The sequence below is a fragment of the Phoenix dactylifera genome, chromosome 5, assembly GCF_051530095.1.
Source record: "Phoenix dactylifera cultivar Ajwa chromosome 5, Ajwa_hap1_PhDact_Kaust_v1.1, whole genome shotgun sequence".
NCBI lineage: Eukaryota > Viridiplantae > Streptophyta > Magnoliopsida > Arecales > Arecaceae > Phoenix > Phoenix dactylifera.
Window position 1 is genome coordinate 538,363 of NC_143194.1, and position 21,040 is coordinate 559,402.

A 21,040-nucleotide genomic window follows, 5' to 3' on the forward strand; every position below is an offset into this window, starting at 1 on the left:
AGGGGGCCGAGGGTTTGGAACCGCCTACGACGCCGCGAGGCCGTATGGATACGGATTCGCCTGTCTTTCTACGTATTTCTTGGCACTACGGTCTTGCTCATACGAGTCCTGAGGAACATCGCTGCAAATCCTAGTAGGGCTACGGGCCCGGGTGTCCGGCTCGAACCAGGTCTTGGCTCCAAGTCTAAGATCCAGACCCAGATCCACCTGACCACTTGATGGGTGGGTCGGTTCGTGTTTCCTTTGAGATGGTTTAGCTCTAAGTTTCTGCAAGTCAAATCGGGTACGTTCGTACTTGATGGCCTTGGTGGATATCATCCATGCCCAGCTAAATTGGAGGTTGAGTCCAAGCCTCATGCCCGACCCCTGATTCTAAACTTTCTATATGAGGCCAACTCACGTTCAAACTCAAATTTGAGCTCGCTCGATCCAATTGCTGCTTTTTGTTCAGCGTTAGACGGTGAGGTTTTATCCCCGGAGCCTAGCAACTTTAGATAACTCTTTATTTTATCCTAGAACCACATCGACAAAGGATCTAAAGAAAACACGATCTCTAACTTCAATGCCAAAAATTGGTGCAGGCAGTGATAATCTATGACAACCTCCTCCAACAAAAACTTTGGCGAGATTTTTACTAAATCCATATCTGCAATCAGAGTCAATCAAGAAATCAAACACATAATATAATAACATAAAAAAGGACAAAACATTGATCTTCAGAAAAAAAAATTGGCAATAAAATTTTGGCATTTAAATGGATGTTTAAATATCCATTCACATATGCCAACCAGAATAAAAACAGGATCTAACCCAAAGAAGTAATATGCTGATAATGAATTATAAGAAAAATTATCTAAAACTTTTGATAATATTTACAAGATAGCTGCACAACAACAGATAGAATTTAATTTAATTTCATAAATAATAGAATAAGCAAGGAAAAAGCAGTAATTAAATAGAATAAATAATTATGTCACATGATAACCAACATAAACATAAACTTAGGGCAAAATAATAATGCGAGATGATTTTTTACGGACAGCATACAAAGCAGATGAACCAAGGCATTTTGCAAGCATAGAAAGAAAAAACAAAAAATGAATTTTATTTATCCTAGGGAATAAAACAGAGGTTGCATCAACATGTGGAAAAAAAATGAATATAACATAAAAAAAAAGTCAGAAATTTTTTTCCCAATCTACATGTACAAAAAAGGATAAACAAGGTAAATATTCATAGAAGTGTTTTTTTTCTAATTTTGCTGTCATTTTTTTGAGGAAAGGTGGACATCGTTCGAATAACGTGACATGCACAAGTTTAGACGCACAAATAAAGCAGCCAGAAGGCTATGCAGTTTTTTTTTTTTTGCAAAATTTATTTGTAAAGGAAAAAATGCGCTAGCTATTGGTTGAGCTTTTCTATGCACAACTCAGAGGGTGCATCCCCTAAGGTCTTTTGAAAAAATAAGAGAGGGCATCTGGCACTATCCGTTGTGTGTTGCAATCACCACTGCAAAAGGTAATCTAATCTGGCTTTGTTTCTTACAATATTACTATTTTCATCTAATTTATTCCTAAATACCCGCTCTATTCCAATTATAGGATGATCCAAGGGCCTTTTAACTAAATTCCATATTTTATTTCTTTCAAATTGATTTAGTTCCTCTTGCAAAGTATTTATCCAATTATGATCTTGTTCAGCTTATTTTATGCTTTTAGGTTTAATTTGAAGCAGATGGCCTGGACTACATGGGTGTAATAGCAGTTGCGCAGCATAACGGATACAACTTCATACAGGACAAACTCTCTAAAAGATACGGGCATGCTATTGTCAAGTTCTTCAATGAAAAGGTTGTGGAATCATTTTGGAATAGTGGGACTACTTTGAGGAAATGAGCAGCAAACCCTCCTCAGATGAGCCTCTTTATGAACAAAGAGTTTCACTTGCACCTAGAGGCTTGCTATCTGACTGTATGGTCATCGTTTTGAGTCTCGTATTCTAAAAGAGATGCAATTTGATTCCCAGAAGACTCTTTGATACAAATGAGATACCTCCTACTATATAAATAAGTAAAGGGGCTCTTACATCTCAACTCCATCAAGTTGCACTCTATTAGAAAAAAGTACTCCCACAATCCGATGAAAGTCACATCGTCCACACAAATGTAGTACTCACATCGATTACATAATTCCTCCCTAGTCGTCACCAAATCCAGAAGAAGTAGTCGCCACCATTGCCCAGTCCTTTCCTTTACTAAAAAGAGATTTTCACACTTCTTTCATTCAAGACAAGATGGATTCTACATTGATCATTAACCAACTCGAATTCATCAACATCAAAGCCCATCATGTGGGAGGGGTCGAGGCATGCCTTAAAGTATAATAGTTTGCATCATCGATAAGAGTGATTTGATATAAAGATCTTCTCCTCAAACATTCCATTTTGTATTTTGAAAAAGAACTTCCCGAGTAACATCTTTTATTTGGAAAAAAGGAACCAACGCCATTAGGCAAGACTACAACGGGTGTGGGAAATGATCTCTCAAATAAGCAGGTCCAAAGCATATGTTTTAAGTGCATACAGCTATTAATTTGAACGTAGGACACCGGCCTTGAAGAAGAGCCCCTCTAGAGAGTTCTTTTGTAAAATAGAGTCAAGACCAAGGAAATGGGGTGCCACTATGTGTGATATTTTGTATAGATTAATCTCCAGACATTGGCTTATAAAAGCTAGCCTAACACCTCTCTTTAAGAGCATGCCCTAGGAATAGAGAAAAAAAAATTCTTTATGACTACTGCAGAGTTTTTCGTTCCTTTGGTCTTTCGATCACTTCAAAGCCATCCCCAACTGTGTTCGAAGAATGATACGCTTCACCTTTTGGTTCAAAGTAATGCCTTTGGCAGCGCCTCATGCTAGTAATAAACATGTTCATAGATGAAATATGCTCCAAGTGACTTAGGCCCTGTTTGGGGGAGCTTTTGGAGGGCCAGAAAGCACTTTCTGGCCCTCCAAAAGTACTTTTATATGAAAAACTGTGTTTGGTAAATTTTTCAAAAAGCTGTTTCAGCTTTTGCGGGAAGCTGAAAACAGCTTTTGGGAGGAAGCTCCAATTTGGAGCTTTTGGGAGGAAGCTGTTTCAGCTTTTTCGGAAAGCTGTATTTTTGACAAAAATGCCCATATTAAAATATAATAATTACATACCTTGTCCCTTTATAAATCTAAAAATTTGCTGGAGCCAAGAACCCTAGCCGTCAGACTCCCTTCCATAAGAAAAGGTATTTTTCTCTTCAATTTTTGTATGCATCTCTTGAACCACATTTTAGAAGAAAAAATTTTTAATCCTTCTCCGTACTTTCCAAAATCAATTATTGTTTTTTTTTTTAATCATCAACCTCGCGGCCCACGCTGAGGTCCTCCTCGAGCGTGGACCATGAAGAAGAGCCCCTGGACCGCGAGAAATATTAATATGTTATTTTAAATAATTTAATATTATGTTATATTATAAAAAATAATTTATACTAATAATTATAATATTTTATACCTTTATTATTGTATTATACTATAAATATTATATTATATTACATTACATTATAATACATTAATATGTTATTTTAAATAATTTAATATTATGTTATATTATGAGAAATTAATTTATATTAATAATTATAACATTTTATACTTTTATTATTGTATTATACTATAAATATAATATATATTACATTATATCATAATACATTAATATGTTATGTTAAATAATTTAATATTATGTTATATTACCAAATATTAATTTACTCTAATAATTATATTACTATTATGCTATATTAACATAATATTAATTTATATTACAATAATATTATACTATATCGTATATTTATATATTAATTTATGTTATGTTTTATTATGTTCTGTTGTATAATACTATGCAATGTCCTTTATGGTAATTTTGTCATAAAAAAAGTGCTTTCTCAGTTTGTTTACCAAACATAAAACAAAGTACCACAGCACTTTACAAATGTAGTTACCAAACAGTAAACAGCTTTTTATAACAGCTCTACTTCAGACAGCTCTACTTTCAACAGCTCTACTTCCAACAGCTCTACTGCCAACAGCTCCCCCAAACAGGGCCTTAGTTTCTTGGTATCGAAGGCTTCCCAGTCACTACTAAGATGCATCTTGCAGGACATAAAGAATGACAATTCTAAAACTCGGTGAAGACCTATTCGATGGAGCAAGATCTCTCTTCTTCTTTATAGGAAAGTTTGATTAGTCGTAGCATGAAAGTAGATAACCGAGGTTAGAATAGTGGGGATTTGTTCCTCATAAATGATAGGTCGACCTCATGAATGAGTCGAGATGGCAAACACAATTCTTAAGATCAGTAAAGAACCTTTGGTATGTGGAGATTTTTCCCTTTCAAGTTCGATTATAGGAGAGATATAAGGCAAAAGGAAGAGTACTCTCCAGGCTTGGATATAGGTCCACAAGAAATTTTTCGGGCATTTTGAAGCTAGAAAAAAGATATAAGGAGGTCATAGCCCTAATGAAAGGCTTTCTCTATGCTTCTTGTGGTGTTTCTTGAGCTAAGGCAAGCATGCACTGTATCAAGTGATCCTAGCCATAGGTTCAAGCCCCAAGCCTTTGAACTAGCACTACAAGGCTCACCATAGGCCTCTAGAGCGAGGTTTTGAGCCTTATGACCAAAGCATAATTAGAAGTGGCCCTAGGGGGCCTTTTTCTAGCCATATCGAGTTAGAGCCTACCCATCCCTCATTGCAAGAGGAAATATTCTACTTACCATATCACAACACAATCATTGAATTAACTCTTCTAGCTTCTGCCATTGAAGCAATCTTGAGATCTTTCTATTTTTCATTTGGCACAGTACGCTGGTGTGACTATTTAACTCATCTTGATAGCTTGGGCTAACCCTCTTAGAGCATATCTTAAGAATAATTCTAGAAAGTGATCAAAGAGCGGGGAAAGGTGCATTTTGGGCTATTCCAATCAGTATAGTGGGCTCAAAATGAAGATTTGATTGCTATTGATGTATTAAAGCTTTGTTTCAAGAAAGAGAGATTTGATTGCTGTGATATAGGTTTTCTACCTACAATTAAATAAAATTAAAGATCGAAGCGAAAAGGAAGTGAACGTAATAGCTCCAACCCCTATAGCTCTCGAAGCTAACTTTAAAGAGGAGATTCTCACTACTTTCATTCTATCTGATGAGAGCACATTCAAGAGATGCTGCTTTGGCAAAGCATAGCCTTTGGTAAGGGACGGTTAATCTGCCTCCGGATCAATATGAGCATGATCACGTCATGGAAGACTCAAATCAAAGCAGACCTCCAGATTCGACGCAGTCAGATCGGTAGCCTTTGATAGGGTTGGCTCATCAAAGATTGTTCAAAGACAATTCTATAGCTTCAAGGGAAAGATTATTTTTTCACGACTTCGGAATCTGCATTGCCAGTTAACATCATCGATTGTAGCTTCAACTTTGGCAGTCGGCATTCCCTTCAGAGACTTGGACTATGTCAGAATGACTAAACCTTAGCAGAACTATAATTCATAGTGGAAGCTTTAGACCACTCATCAGAGACTAGTTTGAACTCTTATTAGAACAATTCAATATGCCAAAAAAATTTTGACCAAGCTATTGGCTACAACGACTATGACGATGGGGACAGACTAAACCTAAGCAAATAGGCATGGGATTTAGGCTCAACAGATCTGTAAGGCTCGAATAGAGCACTACCAGATATGGCAAGACTAGGGCGGGAAGAGGACTTAACTTAGCCTCTTTAGCATGGTACCTTGGAAGGATCTGGCCATAGCAACAAGAACTGGTCACCCTAGAAAGACGAGAAGGAGGGTGATGAGTGGGTCAAGCCCAGGCAAGTACGCTACTAAATTATAGCACTCGGAGTACCAAGGTATAGATCGAGACTAAGCTCCAAGCAAGGATCACTTAAATGGGCATCTTTCAACTATGAAATCATGAGTTTAAGGGGCCCGGTAGGGGGACTGAAAACTCCATATTCTATACAAAGATCTAGCCAGAAGCTCTTCATTCAAACATGGAAAAATGCCTATGAAAGAAAGTACTTGGGTCATTCACCTAATACATTAATGTGTCAGTTGGATAGATGGAAAGATTCTATTGTTGAATGACTATGGTAGCACCTTCTTCAAGAAAGGGGTGCTCCTATTTATTCTCATCAGCTTTGGCAAATCCTATCGTAGTTCTTCAGCTGGTCTTGAATTATATGTTAGGCATTTCTACTATAAATATCTATCTGTGTCAGCATCTCTTCCTAAAGAACTACCAAATTGATCAGACCATGTTGATTCTAGCTTTAGCTTAAGCAGATGAAACTTACCTTAAATAAAGCTCTTTTTTTAGTTTTTGCCTATGCTTCAAATGCGGAACTTGGAACTATGCTTCTAGGCCTTAGTCTATGCTGGAATTTCTTTTCTTATGAACCATCCTTAGTATATCTTCCCTCCCTGCCTACCATCCTTCATCTTTGTTGGCTTAATTGTGTTATTTCCATGAGCCCTTAGGCCAAGGGCGAGTTTCTCTCTTTGTTATGGTTTTCTACCTCGGGCACAATAGCCCTAGAAAGGGCTTTATTCCTATGCTTTTGATTTAGTTTCAAGCTCCAATTTAGAGGTATTTCTAGTAGTGAAGACTAAGTGATTGATCTCATTATGGCTAAGCCAAGGCTTTTTCCGATATGGGTTTGGGTGCTCATGCTCCTATCTTATTTGCTTTGGATGTTGCAAGTCATAAAGATATTTCGGTTAGCACTTTATCGATATGATGTTGCTAGCAGAGGTTCCTATGTGCTCGTTTAACCTCTTTGTAAAAGATGGAAAGTCCAACTCATCTAAGTTGATGAAAAATATTACTAACTAGTGAGACCAACCTCTATGGTAGAGCTTGAAATCTTTTGTTCATCTAGATCCTACTATAGCTCCATGCTAGGACAAAGGACTCTTATTTCTTTCTCCCATGCTTTCCGTTGTTCAACAACCAACCATAGCTCTCTATAATTCTTCAGCTACTACTCATATTGGAAAGAGAGTCTTTCTCTATCTGGAGTTTTTTTTTTTTTTTTCAAACAATAATGCGTCAATTGGATAAATTCACATATTTTATATAATTATTATGGCCGTCCCATATGGTATACATGGGACCTCAAATCACAATTTGTGCCCGGAGAACCTTAAAGATCCCAACATCAGTTGGTCTCATGGCCACATGCTTGATGATAGGAGCATAAGTCCGATTCGAGCATAAGTCTGATTCTTTATCCCCAATGAAACCTCTTGCCCCCTTGAATGTTCCTCTCTACGAAGTACTCTGTTCGAGGGAATAAAGGCACAATGATCGACTGAATCCATGATGGAAAAAATAATTTTCTACTTTCAACGCGTTAAACTTGCAAATATTTGAAGACCGGAGATTGACCAGACGATGAGATTTTTTCTGGCAGCATTGAGAGATGCCGTCGGTCTCATACGGACAAGACAGAGCGCAACTCTGGAGGCGAGAACCTGCGGATTGTTGTGTGTGGTAAAGGCTTAAAAGGAATTGAGAATTTATATATAGAGAAGCATGCTTTTGAGGAATACTTTTTCCTTTTGAATAGTCTTTTAGAAAAAGAGCTTGCCTTTTTTTGGGTAAAAAAAGTATATGGGAGTTGGTCATTTTTCTATGGAATATGGTCCTACGCTGATGCCCCCAAGTTGGTAGAAGATCCCGACGGCCGCTTCGCTGCGCGGCGCACGTCACGTGACACACCTCGCCCATTCCATTTCCATCCTACCGTAATCCGTCCGCGTTTTGGACTGTCGTCCACCTGTCTCTCTGCTTTCTGCTGTACTAATCGCCTGCCGCCGAAGTAGACTATAAAGCTGTACCAAAAAAAAAGTAGACTTTAAAGCCAAAAGCTGCTTTCTTTGTACGCTCTGTTGTTGCCGTCGATCTTCCTTGTTTTCATTTCTTCTTGTTCGTTCACCGGTTCACCCACCGCTAAAAAGGAAACCCATTGATTTCTTTTCCGTAGGTACGTAGTTGGTTCCATCCTCGTATGCCCACTCTATTCGTCCAAATCCGCTCTTTTCATATCACGATGAAGATCTCTTGGTGCCGGTAGGTGTAAACTTAATTCTTGATTCTGCTGCGCTATCCGGGATCGAAGTGGGAAAAAAAACTGGTGGGAAGGGACAAGGGGTTGCCCCTAGATTGCCTTTTGTGGGGGGCGGGTCTTATCGCCATATATGGTCAAAAATATTTGTCCAAGTTGGAGCTCCCGCGACTTTTCTACAAACCAGAGCTGGAGCAGGAGGCAATCGTACTGGTAGGATGTAAAATTTTGATTGTTTACGAGATTAAAGTGGACAGGGCTTGCCCCGAAATTGGGTTTTGTCGGTGAAACTCTGCTCAAAATTAGATTTTGGATCTGAGTCTTTGGCTTGGGTGGCAAATTCTCGATGCTGGGGATCATTGGTAAAAAGGGCACAGATGTCGGTAAAGAGAACTCCTTGTATATTAGATTTGACTGAATTTCGTATATTTGTGAGGCATCTCTAATCGTTTCTTTGGTGCTTTCAGCTAGATGCTCTGTGGTGCATGTTGGTATGCCCTAATTGTTATTTTTACAGATTTTCTGTGTAGGGAGCTGGGGTGGGTGCTTAAAGTTTCCATGTGATGTGGGGGGACAGTGATAGCCTCAAGACAGCTATTTTGTCGGCAAATCTGGCATTGGAATCTGAAGATTTTGGATCTAGGTAAATAGCTTTCGTGGCTAATATACTAGTAAAGGTGCTGGGATATACGTGCAGGAATGCTATAAAGGGACTTCTCTAGATCAGATCTGATTGTTCTCTGCAGTCTGTGTAGATGATATGCGTGGATTGTTTCCTTTGGACTTAGATATCATGAATTGAGTGGACAAAGGATATGGGCAAGTAAATCCTCTCGCTCTTTATTTTCTTCTTTAAATTTGCTAATGGTGTCAATGGATTTGATAAATTCTTTTGGTTTTCTGTTCTTACAGAAGAAGTGGGTAGTTCCACAGGAGGTTTTGGTAGTCCCAAAATGGATTTTTTATTTTTTATTTAGTTTTTCTTTTTAATTTTTATGGTTTCGGACATACGGCAATGAGTTCTGCTAGTTCTTCATTACATGATGATAGAGGCCAGGAATAATCCAGAGAAAAGCTTTGTCCAGAGAGAAGTTTTTTTATTATCAAATTATATTGTTTGGATTTCGGATTTGAATCAATACTTGACTGGTTTTTCTGTTGCATGAGATGTGCGAGGAGAGGTGTTGGTCTATGAAGAAACTTCTGTGATTGAACTTGATTTGATATAGGTTCACTGATTTTGTTGGTTTTTCCAGTAACATGTGACATGAGTGCAAAGCTGTTGACCCTACATATTTTCACATGTGTAGTTCTGATTCTTAGTGAGTGGGTGACATCTGTATCCTGCTTCTGTGGGATGCAAGAAAAGGTCTTTAGAATGATAATTAATGGTATAATTTGATCATTTTGGTTAGAGTTTCAGCGTAGCTTCATGCACTTTGTTGATGGTTTGAGACTATCCAGTGACTGAGAAAACAATAGTTTGTGGGAAAGTTCATGAAGGCAAACACTGGGTCAAAGCGTAGAGGTTGAAGATAGGCAACTTGCTTTTATTGCTGCTGTTTGTTTACTGATATGAGGGATAGCACATCTCTAATAGCATGTTGTGTTTAAGAATCTCTTCATCCATTGGATGTGCTTCGGTGAGTTTTCCTTGGGTTTGTTGCTTTTGTGTGATCAGGGAAACAATAGTTAGAAAGAACCATGCTTTTGGAAAAAAGATAGAAGTATGTCATGTTAATGCACCAGTTACAGTCTCGCTAAAGAACATTGACAACAGAAATGATGAGTGAGTTGTTACCATTCTTCCATTCATAAAATACAAAGCATACAGAAAGTTTCTTTTGAGTCATATACGATGAGCTTTGCTCAGTGGATTTTGTGTATGTTACATTGTGTATTTTTCTCATATCCATGGGTACTCCAGTTGGGAGATTAATTAAGATCTTTTTGTATTAGATATGTTAATATTGGAAAGGACAATGGCTTAGAAACTTTGTAAAGCAGAATGCTTTTACTTTCTTTACTACCACTCAGATTTACAATTCCTACGAATTTGTGCATATTGTGGGACCCTCGTGAAATATTGATAGGGTCTTTAGATTTGGCCTTTGTTTTTTGAGCAGACAAGGTGATGGAGCTTAGATAGCTTTTGCTAACAGTTATTTTTTTCAAGCATTTGTCTATGCATTCTTTTTCTTGGACATGAGCATGCACATACACTTTTTATTTGATATTTCAGCCATTCACAGAGAAACTATCAGAATAAACTTTTACTTTTACTTTATTTTTTTATTTTTTTAATTTTTTGGGTAAAAGATTGGTAATGCCTTCGCCATTTCATTAAGAGAATGAAGTGGAACATCAAAAACAGTGAGAAGGAAACAGAAGGCAAAACAAAAGGCATCCCCTGAAGGGAACCTACAGAGGAGGAACTTGAATTATTGGTTTAATTCTTTCATGTGATTTTTCCTATTTAAATTTCAAAAGCTTCTAGCTTGTTGGACTGTAGTTTTTATACTTTTGTCTGTCTATTTACTCTATTTGGTAAGTTATAAATGGCGCTTGGTTAGCTCTCAAGTGTTTTCTTTGCAGAAGTTGGGCCTTTGTAGTTTTATTTACCACAAAAGAATAATCAGAAAACTTTTTGCTTTCGGAAGATGCAAGCCTTCTACTGGTACCTTAACCTGCATGTTATTCTCCATCTCAATATAATCGGGATCTTCTTAATAAGTAATTTTATTTTGAATACAGGGAGAATATCTATATAATATTTCTAATGATTTTGGTGATTCAGTTGGATTCATCTCTAACATATCTTTTTATATTGTCCAATAGTAGCATATGGTTGATACATAATTGGCTGGAGGTAAAAGATATTTGATAGCTGTATGGAGGTTAAAATGGAGAAGAAACAGAAAGTTCTAGAACTACGAGAAAGACTGGACAAGACTCTGGCTTTGCCTGATCTTGCAAATGAAGAGTCAATCAAGTCACTCGTTACAAAACAACTTCTACGCTCCTCGTGGTCTGGCATGAAAGGTTGGGATTTTGTTTAATGCATCTTCGAATTGCAACCAATTGTGATAGAATTTGCTGTAATAAATTCACAATTTTGTTTTTGTTTTTATTGCTTGTGTATGGTTCTTATTTTCCATCTTTCTGGTCTAGCAAGAATATTATCACTCAAACTTACAAATAAAGACCCTCATATTGTCCAGCTGGTTACAGATTAGATTTGCACTTATATCTTCTATGAAATCCATGAAAGCAATATAGTATCACCTCTTGTGATTATTGTTTTCATAGATCAGCCAAGATTTAATATAGAGTAGTAGTACAAATTCTGAATGTAAATATCTGAGTTTTATATTGATCTGTTCCATATTGAGGTTTCTCCTTCAGATGGCTGTAGTTGCTAAGTGTTACATTTCTATCTCATGAAATTGTCTGATGTACTAATTTCTTTTCTTGTGGAGGCTGTAATGCTTAGTAATATTATTCCCTCACGATGTTATATATTCTTGGCATGCTCTAAATTTCTTTAACTTTGTGTTGGACAGGAGACATAGAGCCTGTTGTAGAAAAACGGGCAAGAGAGGTTTCCAATTTTCTTGAGATGTTGAGAAGTGCTTCAGGTGGAATGGAATCTCTTAAGGCTCATGGGACATCACAGAGTGATTGGAAGGTATCAGTATTATCTTGTATTTGTTTTTTCTTCAAAACATGATTTTTGAATTCTTGAAAAAATTTTAATTTAGATTATTAGTTTTGTTTTAATTCTTCATTATCAGCAGCATCAGATGTGAAGTCCTTCTACGTGATGCAATGAAATGGTAATATTAGTGCATCTGTTTCAATGGATATAAAAAATAATTTGATGATTTAGTCTATAGCTATGGAAGATTTAAATCCAGTTTACTCATAAAAAGTTAACCATATATTCATGTAGAATCTGTTTTTCTTATCTACGAGTCACAATGACGCCCGCTGAGTCTAAATATTTAGAACCCTAAACCTACAAAGTAAAAATTCAAGCTCATTCTGGTTGCCCATGCAGACATCCTAATTTTAGGTTACCGAGCTGAGTGGAACATCAATCATTGAAGACTTACCAAAAGAATCATCTGGGTCTCCAAGACATGCCAAAAAGACCAATTCTGTAAAACAATGACAAACAATACCTGTATCTGACTATGTTAAAGAAGGAAATAAGCAATGGCAATTCATCCAGCTGCTGCAAAATTGTTTATCCTGGAAAATTGGAGAATTCTTTTTTCACACTTAGCAATAAACTGTTTTTCTCTGATAACTTTTGTCACTTCATCCTCCACTTAGGCTCCCTCCTAAATTAGTTATCTAAAAAAATTGTCATTTTCCCCATTGTCCTAAACTTCCCATCATGTTTCCTCACTCTTCATTCCTACAGTTCACCTTCTTCTTCAATTATAGCCTGTTTATAGCTCCATGAAATAAAGTAATACCCTTTTATGCATGTGGAAAAGCCTATCGTCCTCTCCTATATAGTCTACCTTATCCCCCTTCTGTTCTTCGATTTCCTTTAACATTTGCATTATCTAAGTTCCTGATAGCAACTCTTCTTCTGATATCTAGTCCTTGTAATATGCTCCTGAACTGTTACATTTATCATCATTAATAATGTCATGATTGTATCTGATATTCATGAGAGTCTGTGGAGGATCCATACATGAATGTTTTCAAGTCATGAACTCGTCTTCTGCCCATTGGTCATCTGGTACTATCATTATTAACATGGAAGTGTCACTGTTCTTTTTTGTTCTTTTCATCATTACAAGTTACATGCTGGCATTATTTATTGATGTTTTTTACACCTTCCAGATAAAACAAGATACAGATCGTTTTCGTGTGATGTATCGTGAAGGTCCCCATGGCACCCCATTTCATACTCTTCTTACTGAAGGTTACGTTGATGGACCTATTGATGTCTGTAAGTTGAAGCTTCAGTCTTATAAGACTGTTGTTTTTTGGCATTTGGTTGCCAAATAAAACTGACACTAAAGCATATATAAGACTAATGCTCTTTCTTTCTCATAGGTTTATGTGTTTCATGGGAGTCCACTCTCTATAAAAAATGGTGAGTGGATGGATTAACATGGCTGACATATTATTGCTTATTTGTAATTTTTTTTCCTTATGCATAATGTTACATTTTCATGTTTTTGCTATTCATTTGCTTTCTCTTGTAGTTTTCTTTATTTCAATAGAAGCCTGGAGTTCTTTGAGATGATATATAATATCAAGATTTTAATTGGGTGCCCTTGGTTATTGGCCTTTGAGCAACATCAACTGTAGCTTGCTAAATTTTTGGTTTTAAATTTTATCGAGAACGAATATTATGTTTATGCTAGCAGCTCTTGTCCTAGAGGACTTGAATAGGGGTCAAGCAAATTGCTTTTCTAGATCTCAACAGTTTACCAGATTAGTCTTATTAAGAGCCATACTGATAATGAGCAAAAAATTAGCTGACTCCAGATTTTATTATGATATTGGAACTTTGTTTATATATTTTTAAAATTAGGTTTTCAAGAGTCCTGTCATAAGTAGGACTTGTCACAAGAGTCCTACTTTAGATACGTGTTGGGTTGGGTAAGTCATAAAATCATGAGGATGTGGTTTATGGGTATTTTAGGTGTCTTCATGTAGAGTTTTGTGTGGTTCCACTTTTTGCATTTTAGGAAAGGTTTTAGTGATTAGTTACTGGATTATTACAAGGCCTAGTTTACTTGTAAGTCATAAAAACAATAAAGTGGTCTTTGGCTGTCAACTAGAGGGTGCTGTATTTGAAATAATTGAATGAATGAAAGAGTTATTTTGCCAGGTTTGGCCCTTCCTATGATCCTATCCCCTCCAATCTCTCTCTTCTTTATCTCTCTTTTGTTATCTTCAATCTCTGCTAATATTATGTGTCTTTTGCTCTTATAAGTGTCATTTTACTCTTGTTTTTGCGATTACCAGAAAACACCTTTTCTGTGTTGTTTTTGTAACAGGACAGTAGGCTTTTTTTTTAATGTTTTTTGTTTTACCTAAACCCTTTTCTCATCCTCTTCTTAGGTCCGCCTAGCCCTCATAGGTCATCCTTAATTTTTCCTATATCACATATTCTTTTTTGTCAAATGAGGAGCCTTAAAACAATTGATGTGGATAATACTAGTGAGTCTTAGAATATCCCCAAAATATTTCTATCCTTTAGGCCTTGTGGCGCATTCTAGCAAATCTGTGTATACATTCTCTTTGTATCATTTTGTTAGCAGCAAACTTATCTGGCATAGTTAAAAATAACTAAGAAAAAAACAGTTTGGAGTGCTTGATGCAAACAACAGTGATGCTATGGTCCTAGGCGAAACTAAGTTTTACGGGTTTTTTTAAAGTCTAATCAAACCCTCCTAGAATTGGCTGCACATTAATCTATGTGGGTCGTCCTGTTACCTATTTTAACTTGAATCAGTTGATTCATGTTTTTGTTCTTTAAATTTTTATTCGGTGAAGTATATATTATACAGCTTTGTCATCAATTCCATTCTATTCCATCCAGAAAGGCTCATATTTCATACCACATACAAAACCTATAGAACAATTACACAAGGTGGAACCACGTTGTGTGGATCAGAGTTTATTTCAATATATTTAGGGGAGTGAGGAGTGGAGTCAAATCCTGTTTTGCTCTGTTCCATTGTACATATTAATAATTACTTGTCCTTAGTTGGTGCAACTCCTAGTCCTCCTTTCATGTACTTGTTCCTCATCCTACTCTTCCTTGTTTTATCATGCATCAATTGTTTGACACATTCGTCTTGGACCTTCTTTATCACTGAACATTTTAAACTCTAGGTCCAGACCCTTCACACTACTTCCAAGAGCTAATTGATCTCTGATTTGTCATTTCCTTATGCAATAGTTCATTTTAGACTTCACTATACTTTGATTAGGCATTCATAAACATATTTTTGTGTGCCTCAAGCTGAGGTAGTGCAACAAGTTCTTGCACTTTGTGAGCCAGAAATGCTCCCAGCCCATAAGTTTCTTACAACTGTATTTGTATTTCCTCTGGTCGCCATAATCTAGTAATCCTTTTCTTTCCTATTTGAAGCAACCATGTAGTGCAACATGAATATTCGAACTAAAGGCAAATAACTTCGTACAGATGTCAAACCTTTCTTAACCCCTACGCATGATGATCTGGTTTTTAACAATAGCATAGGAAAAGATTATAAACAACTCCATATTGAGATGCCAGCAGTGCTTGAAGAATGATATGCCCTCAGTTAATTCACTTGTTTTGATAACTGGAACATTATTACAGCACTTGGGAGCAGTTTGGGCATTAAGCTGACTAAAGATCATAGCTTCACGGCCCATATGCTGAACAAGTATCTTCTTTTCCAGGTGGCCACAGTACAACTTACCGACATTCAAAATTACCATGTCCACCTGTTTGCAAAAAGTCAGAATTGGTGAAGAAATATCTTTAGTAAGGTTGGTTAAGCTTTTTGTCGGTGAATGATTTTGGAGTCTTTCCTTGTGCTTGGTTTGCCTTAAAAGTTCGATGTATAAATTTTTGTTCTTTCACTCTTTGGAAGAAAGAGTGAAGGTTGCCTGGCCAGTTTCAGATAGAGAGGCTCTTCTGCACTACTTTGAAATTGAATACTTGAAGGAAGATCTTATTCTTGTACTAATCAACACGGTAAAATCCCAATATCTTGCTTGTATTATTGTTGAACTAATTCAGTGATTCTCCTGTTGTTTAAAGCTTAACAGTCTAAGCTAGAAATCGATATACTTATGCTGTATATTCTCTTGTAGATTTCAGATTCGGAGCATATAGATATAAGCACTCATGGGTTCAGTAGAGATGGAATTCCTGAAGCAAAAGATACAGTACGGGTAGATTTAGTTGGAGGCTTCGTTTTGCAAAAAGCTAGTGCCAACAGAAGCTATTTCAGGTAAGTTGCATTACGAGATTGTCTAACCATCTAACCACATTCTCTCAGAAGATGGGATATGCTGGTAATATTATACCGAGATAAATCTTTGGTGAGGCTTGCTATGGTTTCCAGTTTCATCACTCAAACTACATCATGTTCAACTTGAGGAAATTACAATTTACCATCATCGTTTTTTCTCCATATTGCTTACAGGATAACTATGCTTAAGGATCCCCATGTTGTGTGCATTATTCAGGTGGCATGATGAAACAACCATTTGCCAGTCAAAAAAGCTAACCATCTCAAGTATCTAGGACTAGGTATCTAGAGAGAAAGGTTATATTTATCTTTGATAATTCTGCCAAAACTTAGCTGAATATTAATTACCAATAATAAAATCGTCATATACAACTGGTTTACCAGGTCTGGGACAAAGATCTAGCCATGACTGAAGTTTGGAAGATTTTATATTGTTTAATTAGGGACCATCAGTTAATTTTGTCTAGCTTCCTTTCTGCCAATGATGGAAGAATAGAGTAAACACTAACCTATTGCTTAATTTTGTTAATTGCAAAAACCATATTTTTTACTTGTCTGCTTTGAAGGATTTCTAAACTGCACAGTATTGTAATATAGATGCCCTTTTCACTTAATATTTTTATGCCATATGAAGGGAAATAGAGCTCATTTGTGTGCTGCAACCTCTCTCTCCAATTCCCATAATGGCTCCAAAGCTTCCACCCTATCTTAGATCACTTGTCATTGCTACTGTTTTTATATACATACTAATATCAGTATAATAGAATACAATGATTTAATGGATAGAAACAAACTATTCTAGAATATTTTAGTATTATTGTCCTAGGATCTTCCAATCCAAATATCCCCTTTCCCAATCCCATGGTTGCTCGTGATTGTAGAAATTTGACAGGATACCCGCAAGAACGTAACAATGATCTTCTCTCTCTCTCTCTCTCTTGTTCTTTTTTTTGGGGGAGGCAAACAAGGATCTTCTTCAATGACCAACTGTATCTACTTGAATAAACATTCCAGCTTCAATATCTTGCTTGCACTCTTGCCCTTGTTGACACTCTTGCCTTCTCCATCAAACATCATATATTTTTTACCATTGTTAGTTAAATGGATATGCTGTATTACTTTTCTGATTCTTTTCATCTTATGTTGCTAAATGTGCAGCCATTGGAAATGTAGTCTCTTTTTTCCAATTTTATGTCAAAAAGCAGTACTTTCCAAAGTTGCTTAGTTGCCATATTCTCCATCTACACATTGAAGCAAAAGAAACAGTCAGATTAACAGAAGAATCTGCTCTCAAATTTTTATGTCCTCATGCTATTGCTCTCAAATCTACTTATGCTTTAGGCTTCTAAGCTCTGCTATTTTCCTCCATAAATGTTCTCTACTTAGTAGTTGTTATGGCCAATGAGACAATATTTAACCTTGCCAAAAGATGATAAGTGTGTAATAGCAAAGTTATATGGAAAAATAGCAGTCATTTACTTTTTAAGTGTATGGAGTACTCATGAATGCCTGTATTTCGTTCATGGATAGTAAAAGTAACTTGTCGAGATGCATACTGGTTTGTTGTTTATTTATTTCCTGCTATTAGAGTTTTTTTTGGAAATAAAAGAACCTTAAAGTAAATGTAATTAGCAACTATACTTCGTTGATGATCTTCATAATATTACAAATCAACACCCATGCCCTAGTTTTAATATTTAGCTTTTTTTTATCTTCTTTTTGATTTAGATTTTCTAGTTGTCCAGGGCTATAGCAAATATGGACATCAAGCTGGATTTTGTGCCTCCATCACTTATCAACTTCATATCAAGGCAGCTACTGGGCAGTGGATACAAGCTATATCAAAAGGTCTTATTTTCATTTGTTTAACGTGTACAGCTAGGGGACATTCATTATTGCTATCTTGTATTATATGTTCCACTTATTCAAAGAGAAAGGGGGAGGGAGTAACAGTTCATCTTCCAAAGATAAAGTAAAGCCAAAGACACAGCCGTACCCCATAAAAAAATATTATGCCACATAATAATAGCTAAGATTTTTTATATATTACAATTCAATTTTGTTATCATGAATTTCAAGTCAGCAGAAGTATAGTTTCGTTATCATGAATTTCAAGTCAGCAGAAGTATAGTTTTTCAATGCTTACCTCAAGGGTGGGTATGGTTGTAAAGAAAATTAAGTGGAAATCTTGTTTTTATTTGGCAAAAATAGTTTTTCATTTGTTTGTTCAACAGAAAATTTCAGATTCTTGAGAACGTCATGAGTATGTCTTTTGAAAATCTTTCTATTACATGGAAAAATTTTCCTTTTCCTTCTCCTTATTTTTCCTTGCAATTTAAATGACCTATAGCAGAGGGATAATCTAGACTGTCATCGATATTGCATGCTTCTGCTGCCAATATTTGGCATACATTTAGTTTTTCAGTGTTAATCGTTTAATGCTGGAATCGAGGTCATCCATTAATAACCTAGCAAAAATGATGAACATCCTTTGCAGGCTGTTGGAACTGTGGCCACCAGTGATGATGATTACCGCAGGGCTTTAGAAGGACCAATGTATATTCAGGTTCGTGAGGGCCTGGATTCACACAACAAATTCAAGACAGATTTAGTGGGAACAACAGGGGAGAAACTTACAGGCCCCATCCCTGGGGAGCATACAGTAAAAACCACTGTAGAAGCAACTGTAGAAGCAACACTAGTAACAGATAGTTCATTTGTCTCTGAGATTGTAGAGGAGGAGCCAGAACGGCATCAATGTTTGGAATTGGATCAAGTCAATAGTGCCCCTGCAACCAATCCAATCGCTGGTCAGGAGCATGTTGTCAGAGATGAAGCTTTTGTCAGTCCTGAGGTGGAACATGCTCTAGGCATATTAGATAGTGCAATTACTATTATTCAAAACCGAGGTTCTAACATCCTAACCAACTGTTCATCAGCTGATCAGCAGTTGCTAGCTTCTGAAGCAGCTGCAGAGGCTGGTTCTGCCAGTGGTGGAGATGCAATTGAAATCGGTAGCAACATGGAAAAAACCTCGGCCAGTTCTGAAGCCAGGTCACTTGCGAAAGGTTCCAGGTCAGTTTAACTAATACAATGATACTTAAACCAAGTTGGATGCTAGAATTTTACATTCTTTATAATTTAATACTTCTCCATAAGCATATATTACGAAGTATCTCTGTCAAATGGAATTACATCTATCGCAGTACTGATATCACATGCAAGTTGATGTTCTCTTATTAATGCCTATAATCCTTGCAGAAACAGCACCGTGGAGTCTGCCCCACTATCGAAGGAGAGATTTGCGATTTTGGGCAACACAGAGGCAATTGATTTTAGGATTTCTTCCCATAACAAGTTGATAGAATCCAAAGTCACCATGGCACAGCCACCAGTGTTGGAGAGCATGAGAAGGGTGTGCGACGAAGGCAGCATCAAGACCGATTGTTTTCACGAGAATGGTCTTTATGAAGGAACGTTGGGGCGAAACAGGGAAAAGAAAAATTGGTTCTGTTGCTTCAGTTCAAGTTTCGTTAGAAGTTGAGAGAAGACATGCAATTATTTCAGTAAACTGTGACAGAGAGCTGCTGCTCTTTAGAATACAAATGAGATGTTATGGGATAGCTTAGAATTTGTCCTGTTGTTCGAAAACTTACCCCCTTAATTTCTCGAAAAGAAAAGATTCTGCCATATACAAATAAAGATGTAATGTCGTCATGTTTGTGGGGAAGATATATCATTGCTGATAGTTCAAACTCAAAATGATGAATCATTAAGTGTTTGATTGCATCTGAGGATTTAGCATCCAGGTTTAGTCTTTATGATTCATGGAAGCGTCAGTCATGCATGGAGCATGTCTCCATGGCTACAGAAGCTAATTTTAATTCAATCTGCTTGATTAGGAATTAGTTTTAAACTAGAAGCTAATTTCAACTTGATGATGTGTCTTAAAAATCATTAATGTGAAACGATCCCTTAGCAAAGTCAATGGGATAGCCTCTAAACTTGTTTATCTCTCAAGATTTTGCTGGTATAAAAATATATTAATATCTTAGGAACTTTTTTTTTTTTTGAGTATAATACTATTTCAATATGTAATTTAAAATTTCTGGATGAGGCTAGTAAGTTCCTCTTACCAAAATGCTATCACTTGTCATCGTAGTTTCTCTTATGTAACATGTGGAAGTGTTTGATTTTCATCACCCTGTGAAAAAACACATGTTCATTGTTCTTTTTTTTTTAAAAAAAAAGAAAGAAACTAGCATTACTGTAGTGTAGTTTACATGGGAAAAAAAGAAAAAAAAGAAAAAAAAAAGATCAAGAATTAAACAATAGCTAGGAAGGAAGAAACCCCTCTTGATCACGTTTGCATCATCTCGAATAAGCTGTATTGTTCCTCAAAAGAATGGAGCAGAGTTTCCACACATATTTTTTTACATGCTTCGATTACAGGCATATATCCACGAGCAACGATGGAGCAAAAATTCAAGTACAAGAATAAAATCATCTTTTAAGAAAATTTTTATCATCTTATGTCTGATACTTTTCTCGATCACAGGGCAAAAGAATATCACAAAACTCGTACAACACTTGGGAACCAGTTTTTTCTTTGCAAATTTGTCAAAAAAAAATCATGAAGCTAGAAGAAAAAAATCATCTTCAAGATGCGGTACGGTTGCTCGACACATGGGGCATGAATTGCTGCGCTGCAGCCAAGGCGAGATGCAGTTCAAGTGGAAGGCATGGTCGCACGGCAGTTGGATGGTCCGGATCCACTCCTCCTTGATCTCCTCGAGGCACACCGCGCAGGTCCCGATCGTCGATGATTCGGCATTCATGACGCGGCTCAAGTCCCGGAGAGGACGATCCAGGATGTCGTCCACC

The 21,040-nt window shown here is 36.7% G+C and overlaps 1 protein-coding gene across 21 annotated transcripts; it reads left to right on the forward strand.

Annotated features, from left to right (window-relative positions):
- Positions 1 to 7,909: 7,909 nt before the first annotated feature.
- LOC103707495 (uncharacterized) lies at positions 7,910 to 19,918 on the forward strand. 21 transcript variants are annotated; one of them, XR_015986811.1, is made up of 15 exons: positions 7,937 to 8,072; positions 8,163 to 8,536; positions 8,671 to 8,796; positions 8,900 to 8,976; positions 10,992 to 11,195; positions 11,717 to 11,841; positions 13,014 to 13,122; positions 13,230 to 13,269; positions 15,579 to 15,668; positions 15,777 to 15,876; positions 15,996 to 16,135; positions 17,902 to 18,004; positions 18,654 to 19,010; positions 19,096 to 19,231; positions 19,418 to 19,918. XR_015986811.1 is itself a non-coding variant. In XM_088721196.1 (13 exons), the coding sequence occupies exons 4-13, from the start codon at positions 11,045 to 11,047 to the stop codon at positions 19,698 to 19,700; spliced, it is 1,719 nt and encodes a 572-aa protein (XP_088577322.1). In that variant the 5' UTR covers positions 7,910 to 8,536; positions 8,671 to 8,796; positions 8,900 to 8,976; positions 10,992 to 11,044; the 3' UTR covers positions 19,701 to 19,918. The 21 variants fall into 21 exon arrangements, 18 of the variants coding, with proteins under 18 accessions (XP_088577322.1, XP_088577330.1, XP_088577332.1 ...); XR_015986810.1 differs by having other exon boundaries at positions 7,910 to 8,536; positions 8,671 to 8,976; XM_088721196.1 differs by having other exon boundaries at positions 7,910 to 8,536; positions 18,654 to 19,231.
- The last annotated feature ends 1,122 nt before the right edge of the window (positions 19,919 to 21,040 follow it).

What these genes read in the sequence shown, in the direction of transcription:
- LOC103707495 (XM_088721194.1), top strand. Translation starts at nt 11,045, where the DNA reads ATGGAGGTTAAAATGGAGAAGAAACAGAAAGTTCTAGAACTACGAGAA. An exon ending in TTCTTGTACTAATCAACACG is followed by an intron (nt 15,877 to 15,995) that starts GTAAAATCCCAA and finishes ATTCTCTTGTAG; the next exon opens with ATTTCAGATTCGGAGCATAT. An exon ending in TCACTTGCGAAAGGTTCCAG is followed by an intron (nt 19,232 to 19,417) that starts GTCAGTTTAACT and finishes TAATCCTTGCAG; the next exon opens with AAACAGCACCGTGGAGTCTG.